The following is a 15,396-nucleotide window of genomic DNA, read 5'->3' on the forward strand; positions in this document are numbered from 1 at the left end:
TCCCTTGATGCCCCTTGTTTTGTCTCTTTCTCCCTTAGGTTCTGCTTTGCCTCATTGTTGTTCACCTCCCTCCTATTACTTTAGCAGCTGTTTGAGAGGAAGGCTGTACTTTACTCATCTTTGTTTCGTACGACCTAGTGTTGAGGATTTTTATATAGTGGGAATTGTAAAAAATGTTAAATTGAAATATATGGCTTCACTGGGAAAGGTAAGGTAATAGAGCTTTGAAAGTAGGCAGGTTATTTCCTCCTGATTGTATGGGAGAGAAATTTTTATTTTTTGCCAAAAGAACTTTTGTTTTTATTCCTTTACAATTTAGTTTATTACTTTAATTGTAGTTGTACTGTAGCTTTAATTCTGGAGTGACATTGGTGTACTTTTCTTTATTTTAGGTGTAGTTCATTACCCTTGGCAGGCAAGTTGTGGCATATTTGATGGTCTGTAGTTGTTGACAAATTATTTTTGAATTTTCAAATTTTACAGAACCTTTCTACCACTATTAATAATGTGTATTTTTTAGTTACTAAATTTTACTATAAAAATAAAATCCTTTAAAAGTTTTAGAAATAATACAATCGCAGTCTGTAAGACTGAAATATTTTATTCCCAACTTAGCTTAAGTATCTAATATTACTGTACCTGAAAAAAGTGACATATTTCAATATGGTATAAGGAGTTTCATTTGTTATTCTGTTCCCCTGATTTTGCCTTTTAATTTTTTTGGTAGGAAATCTTTTGTTTGTTTTGTTTACGTAAAATTTTGCCTCATACGTATATATATTTGGTTTTGATTTAGGTGAAGAATTAGGCTTTTTTGTACATCTCCAGTCCTAGGAAACCAGTTTATATAATGGCAAAATTGTGGAGTAATTGTGATAAGAATATGCAATCTAGAAGCTTTGTTCTTTTTCTAATTTACATGCATAAAACATCCCTAAAATCATTTAACATTTATTGTTATTTCTAGTTAGAAGAAATAAACCTTTGATTCAGAGTTTGTGGAAAAATTTGACTATCAAAACAAGAATATGTTGTTTTTCCTTTCTTTTCTTCTTATAATGCTTTTTAAAAAGTATAACTCATGGTGCAATTAATTTTAGTTGGATCAGTGATTATTATCTACAGTGTGCCTTGGCTCTGCAGGGCGTAGTGATGGGGTAATAAGAAGAAATCTCGGTTCTCAAGTGTGTAATCCGATCGAGCAGGCAGCACTGACAGTGATACCTTTGGAGAACAGTTAGAAAGCCTTACAGCCTACAAGCGCAGGGGGATAAATAGGCGGTCGGATTCCAAACAGAATGGAGTCTGAATGAGCTCAGATATGTGTTTTCACACAGGAACTGCTAAGTTGTGTGAAAGGAGAGGGTATTTTGTGGAAATAGAGGGGGCATTTGTTTTGGACCGAATCCTCCTTTGAGTGCTGCATTTCTTTTTCTGCCTTTCTGGGTCTTATCCCTTTCCTTATTCCATGTTACTTAGAGTGGCAAGTGTTACATGTCAGTCCTTTGAAATTATACGAGTTTGCCTGCTCTCTGTGATCTAATTGCTTAGTTCTCTAGGAAAAAATGACATTTGCCCTTTTATATACATATACAGATTGTACTTTTTTTTTTTTTTTTTTTACAGATTCATCACATATGTGAAATGTACACTTATGAGATATTTATAAATGAAATCATGTCTTCTCTTTGACATTCTTATAGCTTTGGATATTTGTTTCACTGTCATTTTGAGTGCGTGTGTGTGTGTGTCCTTTATAGGTGACAAAAACTAGACCTGGAGAAACTAAGTAAATGGCCCAAGGTTAATAGCAGAGTTGCAACTAAAACCCAAGTGTCTACCTTTAGACCAGCCATTTAGGTGATATATGGATAACCTCAGCATGTAGGTATATATCATTGGCATTTATGCATTTAAGGTAAAGTGCTCATTCATTCCAGTCTATTTCAGTTTTTTGTTTAGCTCCATACTTGATGTTTTTCAATCTTAGCAATTTTTGTAACCGTCAGTTTTTTGTTTTTGTTTTTGTTTTTGAGTGGTACCAAGCACATTTGTTTGCTAATGGTACAGTGGAATTTCTAGGAGGCAACATAGCCATATTCTTACTTGGATGTTATTCCCATCCTTGGCTTGCAGCATTTGAAGTTTGTATTTCAAAAACCCGTGGGCTTTTAGGGAGGGAGATTGCCAGGAATTTCTGACATCTTTTCCCATTTCATGTCTCAGTGTCATTTTACATTTCCATTGGATGCAGGGATTGTCTGTGGATAGGCTAGCTGGGAATACTGCAAGTGGTATGGGTTTAACCTAAATCATTCTTCAGCGCCACTGTCCAGGGTACTACACAGATTAATGTGTTGTAAGTGTATACCCCTACCCCCCAACAAAGCCCCCACTGATTTCCTACTGTGCTCATAGTATCTAATTGCATACTGAATTGGTGATGGCTGTATCTTTGACCTTTTCTTAGTGTATTTTATAAGTTGAGTTTTGGTACTGAAGAGGCATTTTCTTTGTCATGAACTTACTTTGCCTTCTCTTTTCAATTTACTGGAATTTTAAATTTAAACAAATAATATTCTCTTGAGTTTCAGGTTTATTGCTCTAACATTTTAGGTTAGATCTACTAAGAGGAGATAATTTTATAGTTAATAAATTTACAAATTTAAAATATAAATTAAAGCCTAACAAATATATAAGCTATGAGGCTCTTTTTTTATGTGAGGCTTTCTTTTTATTGAAAAAACTATGCCCTGCAATAAAATAATCTAGAGTACCTCTATTTGGAAAATAATGTCCTCTAATTGACCATATAATTTTTGTGTATTTAATTAAACATTCATTAAGAATTTTTGTTAAGTATTATTTTAATGACTGTAAAATGATTTAAAATACTAGTTTCTTTTTGTGTACTTAAATGTATAATCAAATGACTAAATTGTTTTATATATATATATATATATATATATATATATATATATATATATATGGTAATGTCTTGATTAATTAGTGTGGTTACTGAAATTTCCCAGTTAACTGAAAGGTTATCCAATTATGCAGTGAAATTGCATAGGCTAAGGATGCTGGCATTAGGGGTAGGGATTTGTCTATCAAGCTCTTTTTAGTTATATAAAGTCATAGAAGCCCTATTCTATATTATTAGAAAGGAGCATTTTATCAGAGCACTAGGTCATAGTCATATCATTAGTTGCAGTATTAGTACACTTTGAAGAAAGTCTCATGGACTTTCAGAACTAAACTTCTGAAGCTTTTCTGGAGCCAGTGTTTCTTAGCTGAGCAGTGAGATGTTTGGCAAAAGGAAACGTCTGCTGCTCAGGGTTCCAATGTTGATTGTGACCCAAAAGCGATTGAGATGTTGTTCCCTGTTTATCTGTGATGAGACAGATTTTAGAATGCTGTTAAATGATGAATACATGTATATATGTGATATGTATATATGTATGACAGATACTAGATGGTTGTTTTTTCCTTTCATTAAACATCTGAGTTCGCTCAACTACTAGTTGACATACAAGGAATTGAAAATAAAATCTGAATTACCAAACTGGCTGTTTTTTCTTCAGTAGATGAGTAGTTTTTGTGTTTGGTTATTTCCTAATTTTCTATGAACTTTCCTGTTTTCTATCAGTTTGTCTCCTTTGTCAGAATGATTCCCTGGAAATTTGTGACTATTAAGAAAGATGATTATTTATTTCCATGCAGGTAGAATTATAACAGCTGCAAGTACTGTAATTGTGATTTTTTTTTTCTTAAAGGAGGAATTCCGAGAACTTCGAGAACAGCCTAGTGACCCTCAAGCTGAACAAGAACTAATCAATAGCATTGAACAAATATATTTTTCTACAGACTCATTTGATATTGTTAAATATGAGCTGGAGGTAAAAAAAATATATATCATTAAAACCTGTCTAAAGCCTGTTTTTTTCAGTGATTGAATTTGTGAGATTTGAATGCTTTTTAGGGATGTTTTATTTTTTTGATACTAGGATTGGTCTATAATGACCAAATTGTGATTAAATGAACTGCCAGCATTGTTTAAAGATGAAATTATTTTTAAAAATGTAAAATTAAGTGCAGGTGTAGAATATTGGACCAGGAAACATTTCTGCATTTTTAGTTTTTAACTGTTGACATACAATATGTTAGTATGCTGCCTCTATTTTATTTTATATTGGCTAAATATGTTTAGAAAAGCTCTACAACTTTTAATCATGGATATATATTTACATAATTGTTTAGTCATGATAAATATCCCTATGCCATAATTTTTACAACATTGGCATTTTAAATTTATAGCAACTTCAAAAAAAAAAAGAATAGTAAAATTTGGTTTTAGACAAAACCAAACACAATGTGCATATACATTCTTTCTATGCAGTACATATGAAGTCATTCCTCAACTCATTTTGAGGTTTCATCAATCAGTTGACTGAGACTTGGAGTCTAACTTGGAGTTTCACACCTACACGGTGGTATATACTTTTAGTTTCCCATGCTATCCTTCGAAAGCCAGTGTATCATCTAGAATGTACCCCAACAACTATCACCATCACTCTGTAGTGCTAAGTTACTACTCATAGTATTTCAGAGGGGAAATAGGTTTTTAATTCTGTCATGGAGGAGAAGGGATGTACGTGTGCTGGTAGAGTAGGGGATTAGGGTTAGGGACTTCCTCATGTTCTCCTGTCACAGGTCATGGAAGCAGTGTCTCCCAACCCAGGAGTCAGGGGTCCCAATGGTAGGGGGCTTTCCTGGAGGTTGGAGGCAGCAGTGGAGATGGTGGGTTGGGCGAGGAGCACCGGAGTGCTGGGCAACAAAGATGTGTAGGCTTTTGTGTCTGGAGTCTGGTGGGGAGGACAGGACGAACGGACGCGAAAGAGATATGACACTGTTCTGTATGCATAGTTCATAAGACAGAGGTGTACAGGTAAATGACATCGAACTAAACAATTTATTTTGCTTTTCTCTAATGGGTTGGTTTTTCAGAAGCTCCCTCCTGTTCTTAATTTGCAAGAATTAGAGGAGTACAGAGACAAATTGAAACAACAACAAGCTGCCGTAAGTAAAAACACACTTCTTAGTGACGGAACTGCAAATGAAACACAGCAGAAAGGTGCAGTGTTTTCACATTTTTATGGTTTAACTAAGACAGTAACATACTAAACAAATCTTACTTAACATGGCTTTGACTCAAATGATACATTTATATTAAAATTTAATGCTTATTCAAAACTTGAAGTTCTTTCTCTGGAATCCTAAACATGATCAAAGAATTTTGAACTTTTTTTTTCAGGTTACTAAGTACCTTTAGGCTCCTTGCCATGCAAAACTACCCATAGTTTTGTGATGGAGTTTTTGTTTGTTTGTCCATTTTTACCTCAAAATAAAAGGTCCCCACTTCTAGTTGAAACATGTCCAAAGAGAATACAGGGATAAGAGTCAGGAAGTCTGAACTGTAGTCACTGTTTAATTGTGTGACCTTGGGCAAGTCACTTAGCCTTGTTCAATCTCTTTTGTTATATCTGTGAAGTGATGGGGTAGGCCTGCGTTTTCTCTAATACTGTAAAATTCTGTGGTTCTGTATTCTCCTCACATTAGGCTGAGCTCCTTTTATAAAATTCTGACTATACTGTAGAAGGTTAAATAGTTGTGGTATGTGGTATTGTTAATGTTTTAAAATTTGTTGAAAGTATTACAGTTGTCCCTGTTTTATTCCCCCATTGACCCCCTCCACCCCGCCTCTGCCCCACCCCCAGGCCTTTCCCATACTATTGTCTGTATCCATGGGTTATGCGTTTATGCGTATAAGGTCTTTGATTAATCTCTCCCCACCCACTTCCCGACAAATCAACAAATGACAGATGCTGGCGAGGATGTGGAGAAAGGGGAACCCTAGTACACTCACTGCTGGTGGGAATGCAGACTGGTGCAGCCACTATGGAAAACAGTATGGAGTTTCCTCAAAAATTAAATATAGAACTGCTGTTTGACCCAGTGATCCCACTTCTAGGAATTTATCCTAAGAATCCTGAAACACCAGTCAGAAAGAACTCATGCACCCCTATGTTCATAGCAGCACAATTTACAAAAGCTAAGATCTGGAAACAGCCCAAGTGCCCATCAGTAGATGAGTGGATAAAAAAGCTGTGGGACATTTACACCATGGAGTACTATGCAGCTGTAAAGAAGAAGGATCTTTTACCCTTTGGAACAGTGTGGAGGGACCTGGAGATTATTATGCTAAGTGAAATAAGCCAGTCAGAGAAAGACAAGTTAATTTTTTTTAATACTAAAGGAACAATAGCAATACACTTATCTGTTTGAATTTAAAATACGATTTAATAATATATCTCACAAGTAAAGGAAGATGCAGTCATGCACGACATAACGATGGTTTGGTCGACAACTGACCACATGTACGATAGTTGTCCTATAAGATTATGATGCAAAAGCTTTGTGATGTTGAACGAAAGGACTGGACCCATCTAAGATGTTGAATTTACTGCGAGTTCTGGGTGTTTTAAATAGAGGTGGAAGCTAAGCATTCTGTTCCCCTGCCATATGCCTGCTAGAGGCTGGGACCAGGAGTTGGAAGCAAAAGGGGAGAGGGGAGCTTGGGAACCTGCCCCATCCTGCACAGGAACTCACTTCTCTTCCCTCGGTTTCTTTCTTTTTTTGCTCTTTCCTCCCTGGTCCCATTGCTTCCTCCTCCCTCCCTCTTTCTCTCCTCCTCCCTCTCCCTTTTATAATTTCTCCTCTCAAGCTTTCTCTCTCTTGGCCTCTGTTGATCTCTTCTCTCTCCTTCTTTTCCCCCCTTCCTCCCTCCCCCCGACACACACTGTCCTCACATCTACCTCCCTAGGCCCACCAGTGTGCATGCTGCACACACACTATCTTTCTACTGTATTTTTACTCTACCTTTTCTATGTTTAAATATGTTTATATACACAAATACCATTGTGTTAGAATTGCCTACAGTATTCAGTTCAGTGGCATGCTGTACAGATTTGTAGCCTAGGAGCAATAGGCTGTACCACATAGCCTCAGTGGGTAGGCGGCTATACCATCTGGGCTTGTGAAAGTGACTGTGGGGTTCGTGCGACGACGAAATGGCCTAACAACCTCATCTCAGAGCTCCATCCTTAAGCAGTGCATGACTGTTCACTTCTCTTTCTCTTCGTTACAACCAGAGGCCTCAGTGTGCTCTGGGATGTTCCTGGGGGTAGCAGGCGTGCTGTGGGGAAGAACTTGAGCACTAGAGGCTTGTGTAGTAAAGATATGTTGTGCTTTTGGAAAACTGGATTCCAGTGGATGGTGGCATTTTTTTGCCTTCTCTTGGTTTCAGCATGTTTAAGTATGTTTTCTTCCACCTGTGTACTTTATGTGGTAATGGTGTTTTGGGAATCAGCCCCATCACAGAGTGATGTTTGGAATTTGATTAACCAGGGCTTGAATCCTGGCCTTACGGCGACTAACCATGGGACTGTGGGCCAGTTACTGCTATGTTTAAGATTACTCCTCTGGAAAATGAGGAAGCATGTAACCCGTTTCTGTAGATTGTCATGAGTGCTAATTGAGATAATGTAGGAAAAGCACTTAGCACACTGCCTGGCACAGTGCAGACTAACAATAACTACAGTGTCTTTTTTTTTTAACAAACCCACTTTGGTAAAATTAGGTGGGTTTTTGTCTGGGTACATCTGTACAAATTTGTATCTATACACATATATACATCTATGTACAAATTCAAAGGAGATTAAGAAAGCATGAAAGGATCAGTGCAGTGCGTAAGTGTGTGTGTAATGTTTTGTTCTCAGGTGGCCTGGGGAAGGGGAGCGCATTGTGTTTCTTGAGCAAGCATTCGCTGCCGTGCTTCGTGCCAGACTTGGTATCTCATAGTGTAGCCTCACAGAGGCCCCTAAAATTGTGAAATAAGGTCCTCATGTTCAAAATCATTGTAATTCTAACTTGCCTACATTATTAACATTATTCATGGAATTCGCTAAGAACACCTGAGGTATCTTCATAGCACTCCAAAAAACACATGTTCTCAATTTTTTAGGAGAGGAGCAAATTACTGTTTCACTTCATAGTGGTACAAAAGGACCTAAAGGGTACAAGGACATTCCCTGTTTCCCAGATATTGTTTTCATAAATTCAATTGATTAAACACTTATTGATCTTAACAAGTTTATCTTTTAATGCACATCCTGAACCCTTAAAGATGATTAAACTTTTGTGCATGTTAGTTAATTCAGATAATGATACTCATGTTATAAATAGTCATAATGACCATTTGTTGAGTGTTGTTAAGAACCAAGCACTTTGCTCTGGGCTATACCTCTTTTACTAATTTTATAGCCCAGAGAAATATGTGTGACCATAGAATAGAATTTTTAGGGAAGGCTTATGAAATATTCTTGGAAAAATTTTAAAAATAAAATGTAACAGGACGTATGAGTCTTTTTTTCTTACTTTGTTTGATTACATGTTCTTATAGGTCTCTAAAAAAGTAGCAGATTTAATCCTTGAGAAGCAACCTGCTTATGTAAAGGTAAAATAATAATTGTTATTTTCAGTAGTGAAATTTTAAAAATGTTTGAGTGACTTACTCCTGAAACTGTTGAAGTGTTTTAATTTAATCTTTTGTCTATAGTTCTGTAGCAACATATTGACTCTTTTGGGGGGTATGTTTGTGTGTGTGTGTGTGTGTGTGTGTGTGTGTGTGTTATGTGTTTCTCTTTCATTTGGGGGGATTTGCCAAACTGAAGAAATGAGTTTTTATAACTGAAGTAATCTCTTTGGTTTTCCAAACTGTGGAATAGCCAGTGAAAATTGCTTTTATGTTCCTTGTGTAGATTATTAATAATGAATGCTCAATGGCAGTGTAACAGTCTGTCTTTAAAATATAATAAAATTGGGATTGTGTGGCAGAATCTGTCTTTTCATTAGAAAATCAGAGACTTCATAATCCATTGAAATATCTACTAGTGTTGAAATGAAGATATTCATTGTCAAAACATCTTAGCAAACAGAAATTGTATTTGTCATATCCTTTATTACCTTGTGAAATTCTGTTGGGTAGAAACTTTTAAATGGATATATAATCTTTGTTTATGCCTGTATAAAGCAGGTTGGGTCTAGATTTCCTTACAAGCAATACTAACTAAATATGTTGTCATATGTTGTTGTGAAAATCAATTGAAGATTGTTATTTTAAATAATTTTGTTGAAAAATATACCAACAGTTTTCAGGTTCAGGCATTTTTTTGCTACTTTGTTTTCCAAGTAGGCTTTTCTTTGAAACCCACTAAAGTTTTTGTTAGAGTACCATATGAATAGGAAAGAAAAATAAAATGCCTGAAACAATAACCTATACCTACTATTTCCATAGGAACTTGAAAGAGTTACTTCGTTACAGACAGGTCTTCAGTTAGCTGCTGTTATCTGCACGAATGGGAGGAGGTATTGTATTTGACGATCTTTTGTTCTTTGAACTGGAAAACATTTCGGGAAAAAGTGAAACTATCATTGATAATTGATTTTTTTTATTATGACTGTGATTTCTAGAACACCATTTAGTAACAACATATTTATGATCTAAAGACTACACTAAGAAGGTATGTGGGAAATGTCTGTATATCTGGTTATGGCTTAAAAACATTAATTACTGTTTTTGTATTGCTTAGATTAATGCTTCTCAAACTACCTATGGTGAAGGATCAGTTTTTTTTTTCTTTTTAAATTTTTAACTTGTTACAGACTGTTATTTTTATAAAATGTGATCAAAATAAAGTACCAGGGAAATGGGAAAAAAAACAAAACAAAGACATACAAAATACAGTTCCAATTTCTTATTATTCATTCATGAAACATAAAATTATTAAGTCAACTTTTGCTCTAAATGTTTTGAAATGCTTATTCTCAATTTCTGTACTTTTCTTCTGATGGACCAGTAACAGTTTGAGGATTGGCACTAGTCCACCCACTACACTTTGAGTAATGCTGGCTTAAATTGAGCCGTTGAATAAATCTGTCACATAATTTGTGATAGATTCCGAGTTTTAAGAGTAATCGAGGATACTGCCTTAGTAATTGCCTATTGCTCTGTGTGGATAGTATTCTTTTTATACTAGAAAAAATTTTATTTATTGTTCACTTTTGCAGACACTTGAATATCGCAAAGGAAGGTTTTACTCAAGCTAGTTTAGGCCTTCTTGCAAATCAAAGGAAACGTCAGTTGCTGATTGGACTTCTGAAATCTCTGAGAACAATAAAAACATTGGTATATACATGTTACTTTTTAAAAATTAAAACTTAATTTTATGCTTGAAACATGTTTCACCTTTGATTCTTGTTTTTTCAGCAAAGAACAGATGTGCGCTTAAGTGAAATGCTAGAGGTAAGTTAACAAGGCTTGGAAATTTGGTGATCTTGATAATATTAAATAAAAAATTATAGTGAAAAATTCAGATGAGCATTTTTCTCACCGGTATATGGTAAAAAGAGCCTTTTAGACATGTGAAGGAACATGCTCCAGAGCATTTTTCTATTAACATAATGTATTTCATTTAGAAAAATTTATTTGGAGAACTGTTTAGTTTGTGGCAATGTGGCAATGTGGGAATGTTAGCTTCAGTATCTTTTGATTGTATTTGTACTCAAATAGCAATAAAATTATCCTTTTCATCTAAGGTATAGTAGTGATTTAAGGTATATTTCACATATTAGTTATGTTTGGTGTCTCATATATTATTTGGTTTTCTGAGTGAGCCCTGTGTTTTCTCTTTGATAGTTTCTTATAAGGTTCTCAAAAGCCTAATGTTATATGTGTTACCACTTGAGCTCCTTCGAGTATGTACTTTGTTATCATCCCAGCATCCCCAGTGGTTTGAATTGCATTGTTGAACTTAGCTTAAGGAAAAATAAATTAGTTTTTTCTGTGTAATCACTGTATTACTTCCAAAACTGGGGTTTGAGACATCCATATGAAAAATTCTTTTGGCATTAAATTACTGTTTAGGTGATAAAAATATTCTAAGGCTATTAATGAATATTTTACTTTTTTCCAAATTTATGTTTTTAAAAATATTTGTTGATTTCTTGGTGGTAGAACTGTTGAATGTTGTGGTAGAACTGTTGAATGTTGATTACAAGTAGAATGCATATTGTTTTGGAACATTTTATATAGACATTACTGAAAGAAGGAATGTTAATAGTTAAAGAGCACCTTCCCTGTGAAGCAGCTTATAATTCTATATAGATAGGCTTTATCCGCATGGCATGATCACAGAGAGCTGTGACTGTGTCTTTGAGGGAATAGAGTATTTTTTCTATGCATATGTTTTAGGTCTGGGCTTAGTTGCCTCTTCCTATTTTATTATTTATCTGTTGTTGGTATTCTAATCCTTATATAAAAGAAATTTAACTTTTCTGGTTCTGTAACTTTTGGATAGAGTATGAACAAAGATTTTTTTTCTTCAGGTGCATTAAGAAAAATGTTTCTAGTCTAATGACTTCTCTTGTTGTTATCTTAAGGAGGAAGACTATCCAGGAGCTATTCAGTTGTGCCTGGAATGTCAGAAAGCTGCCAGCACTTTTAAACATTACAGTTGCATAAGGTAAGGTAATACAAAAATTTTAAAGCTGACTCTGTTGCCTGTTTTTAATGTGGGAATTGTGTTCCAAACAATGTTAATAAACATGAGAAATAAATATTAAGTGCTCTGTTCTTTTAGCATTCCTGTTCATAAATGGGCAGTACAATAAAGTTATAAATAATAATTCTTAAGGTGTGAAAGATCAGATACTTTTTAATCCTACCCTTTCTTTTCACCTCACCGAAACTCATTCTTCCCAATCTGGTTGATTTTATTTTTATAGAGGAGTAGAGAAGAATACATATACCTGTTCAAGTCTCCATTGCATCTCTTGGGAATTCTTCCTCCTTAACTTTGCCCAGCTTATAAATATTGAGAGTGTTATTGTACTTTGTTTTTCAGATCCAGATGTTTCTAGTGTTTGGCTCATCCTGATAAAAAATTTTTTGGAAAATTTAAGTAGGAGCTCACTTTATGTAATAGTCATGATTATAATATTTAAGTGACTATTTAATGTGTTACATCTTTTGTTTAGTTATTTATAAAATATGCAATGTAAAAATGCCTGCTACATCCTTTACTATTAGTTTTAACTTTATGGATTTTTGGTTGACTTTTAAGAAAGGTTTTATATCACTGAGGACAGTACCTTGGGGAGGCTCTAATCCTCAGGTGTAATTCCCATCATTCCTCCAAAACCATCACAAATAAACATAACACTCTAAGTAGTGTTCTTGCCAAGCAAACCCAGTTTCAAATTAAATTCATACCTATCATAGAATATAGCCCCTTAGTCTCTCCTCTATTGAAATTCTGGCAGTTCAGTGAGCACGACTCACTGATGTTGTAGATGTTGATTGCAAGTATTTGAAAAATAAAAAGATTATGGTAGACCAAAATATTAATACACCTTTGAATTAAATTTTTCTTTTAATATACTCTGACATCATAGGTCTCTGCTGAGTGTAGGCTAAGGGCTGGATAATTCCCCCTAGAGATGCTCTTTAAATATTTATGATATTTTTCTTTAGGATCATGCATATTGAAGCAATACACTTCTTATTGGATTAGGAAATACATCATTGGGTAGTACCAGTGATATTTTGGTTTTATTCATTTGAAAATTTTAAAAAGGCCTGGGTCCTGGAAAAGGGCAGCACACATTTAGTTCATTTGTGGTGATAAATTCGTTACAGTGAGAACAGCTTATTTATGAGTGAGTGAATATAATTCAGGCAGTTCTGTATCTATTGAGTGTTTATTATATGCCAGGTGCTCTGCTTTGGAATTGGCTGTGTCGTGATCAGCCATACATAATGTAACCAATATTATCTCTAGAGAATATAATGTATCAAGAAGGACTTGAATTGAAGAAGGCACAGGTGGGATGAGGCCTAAGGGCGAAGGAAGTTGAGCATCCGGTGGACGTATTGGGATCTCACTTTCCTTAGGGGTCAAGATAAAGGAGGACCTGAAGGAGGACCAGAAGGACTTAGCAAGCCAAGATCTGCGGGGTTGTGGATATGAGATTACAGATGTCATGATGAAGTCTTTGTTGCAGAGATGCCAAGCAAAGTGAGGACTGAAATATCTATCTGTTGGCTTTATAGCAGCAAGGAAGTCAGAGCTGACCTTGCTGGGACTGATTTGGTTGATGTGTAAGTGTAGTGTGAGGAAATTTTATGAAGAGGATGACATGCAGCTGAGAGGGAGAAACCTGAATAATTGAAAATCAATGGGGAAGAGTGAGAGGTTGAAAATAAACTAGGGAACATAATGTACCAAGGCTTTGCAGGGATTGTAGTAGGAGGGGCTGGATGTGGAAATTTGGTGGCAGGAAATTGGGGGAGTAGGTGACAGGTGTTGACACTTTATTTTTTCCATTAAATAGAAATTTTATTTTAGCTGTGCTGAAGTAAATATCTTACTGGACGAAAGTTAACTATAAAAAATGTTTTGAAAGAAGTTCTCATTGGGGCTTTTTAAAGTTAACATGAGGGAGCTTCTAAGTACTTTTTAATTAATGTATGTAGGGATATGTGGAGGAGGTGTGACTACAGTTATCTGACCTGGTCAAGTTTTGAAACTGAGAAGATCTGTAATGATGATTTAAATTAATAACTGTTTTATTTTAGATAATACAATATGTAAGAACTATGCTGTGTTTACACATATGAGTCATCCAAGTAATAAAAATGAGAATAGTTTGTCTTATTCTCTGAAAATAGGTGAAAATACATGCACAAATGCATTGATGGCCAAGGAATTCATTGTAATTGGCTTCCTGGGAAAACTGTTGGAGCTGTGTTTTTTGTTTTTGTTTTTTTAAATATTACAGATGTCCCTTTTTCTCGCCAATGACCAGTTCCACCCCGTCCCATCCCCCTCCCCACTGCCTCTCCCCACCATTGTCCATGTCCTTGGGTTGTGCATATATAGAGCTGTGTTTTTAACTTAGTTAGTCAGGGTGGCTCAGGGGCAGAGGTACTAGTTGGAATTGTTTGGTGGAGATGACACCCCTCCACCAGCAAGTCTCCTCCCCCACATGCCAGCACTGTTGCCTTACTGGCCACCTTTCATCCTGCCTAACCCAGTCCACTTTCCCCTTCACCTCTTATTTAACCCTTTAGTTCCTAGTTGGGAGAACACGAGACGTCTGTTCACTTCTTGTAGATAATGTGACATGGGATATATAGGTAGAGTAATTTGATATGTTGACAGGTTGAACCCATGAAAATGACAGGAATTTTATTACAACTTCTTTTTATTTTTGCCTTTATTAATTAGATGTACTTTTTTATTCTACACATTTAGTTTTCTTTTTCTCCTTTTTTGGTGATGGTCTTCTAAATATGATGTTGAACCTGTTCTTAAGGTTTTTTGGTGGGCCTCTTCAGGCATGGTTCATCAACACTTTATTCCTTTAATCTACCTGGAGCTGTGGAATTTAGCCAAAGGCAAGATTTAGTCTTTGCTTGGACCTGAGTGAATCAGAGTGAAAAATCATTTGACCCTCTGGTAATCATGGGAATAGTAATTAATTTCCAACTGAATTTACACTCTCATTTTTTTAACATTTATATTTATTTTCATTCCTGTTGATGACTAGAGAATCATGAAATGTATTCTCTTCAGTACCTTGTAGCTTCCTTGAGATGTGCTGTGTTTCAGCATATTTATTTATTTATTTTGTTTCAGCATGTTTAATAAAAGATACTGTAACACCAGTTTTCTTCACTTTTATAACTGACATTTTTATATTACTTAATATTTTTTGGGGTTGACTGACAGAAAGTCATATAGTTGGGATTTGCTGGGAATAAGAGTCTGAGTGTGTTTATGTTCAGGTACATCTGAATGAAGCATATAATTTCTTTTTTGAAATTTATCTAAATTAGTTTCAAGAAAAGTTATTCTTAAAAGTCAGAACTTCTTCATTTTTTTAAATTTCATTTGAGTGAACCTGAGAGTATTCTGGATTCTGCACTGAAAAGTTTGCATACCATTAGAAATCCTTTGTTGAGTACTATACTTTAACAGAGACAGATGTATAGTCAGTCGGCCCTCATTATCCTTGGGTTCTTCATCTGTGGATTCAACCAACCACAGATTGAAAATATTTTTTTAAAAAATCCCAGAAAGTTCCAAAAAGCAAAATTTGAATTTGCCGCACACTGAGTACTACGCCGAATTTACCCAAACGAAGTGATGTGTAGGTGTATCCCTGCTATAGCCTATGTGCAGCACTGAGTGACTAGACATATAAAAAAGGAAA

At 35.3% G+C, this 15,396-nt stretch overlaps 1 protein-coding gene across 1 annotated transcript in view; it reads left to right on the forward strand.

Annotated features, from left to right (window-relative positions):
- Positions 1 to 15,396, forward strand: part of VPS50 (VPS50 subunit of EARP/GARPII complex) — a 96,495-nt gene that overhangs the window by 17,542 nt on the left and 63,557 nt on the right. The window contains exons 3-9 of the mRNA XM_081147863.1: positions 3,777 to 3,899; positions 5,008 to 5,079; positions 8,522 to 8,575; positions 9,416 to 9,486; positions 10,189 to 10,306; positions 10,388 to 10,423; positions 11,560 to 11,642. Of these exons, the coding sequence (XP_081003989.1) occupies positions 3,777 to 3,899; positions 5,008 to 5,079; positions 8,522 to 8,575; positions 9,416 to 9,486; positions 10,189 to 10,306; positions 10,388 to 10,423; positions 11,560 to 11,642 (557 nt within the window). The remainder of the gene's footprint in view (positions 1 to 3,776; positions 3,900 to 5,007; positions 5,080 to 8,521; positions 8,576 to 9,415; positions 9,487 to 10,188; positions 10,307 to 10,387; positions 10,424 to 11,559; positions 11,643 to 15,396) is intronic.

Source organism: Miniopterus schreibersii (genome assembly GCF_964146895.1).
Source record: "Miniopterus schreibersii genome assembly, chromosome: 9".
NCBI lineage: Eukaryota > Metazoa > Chordata > Mammalia > Chiroptera > Miniopteridae > Miniopterus > Miniopterus schreibersii.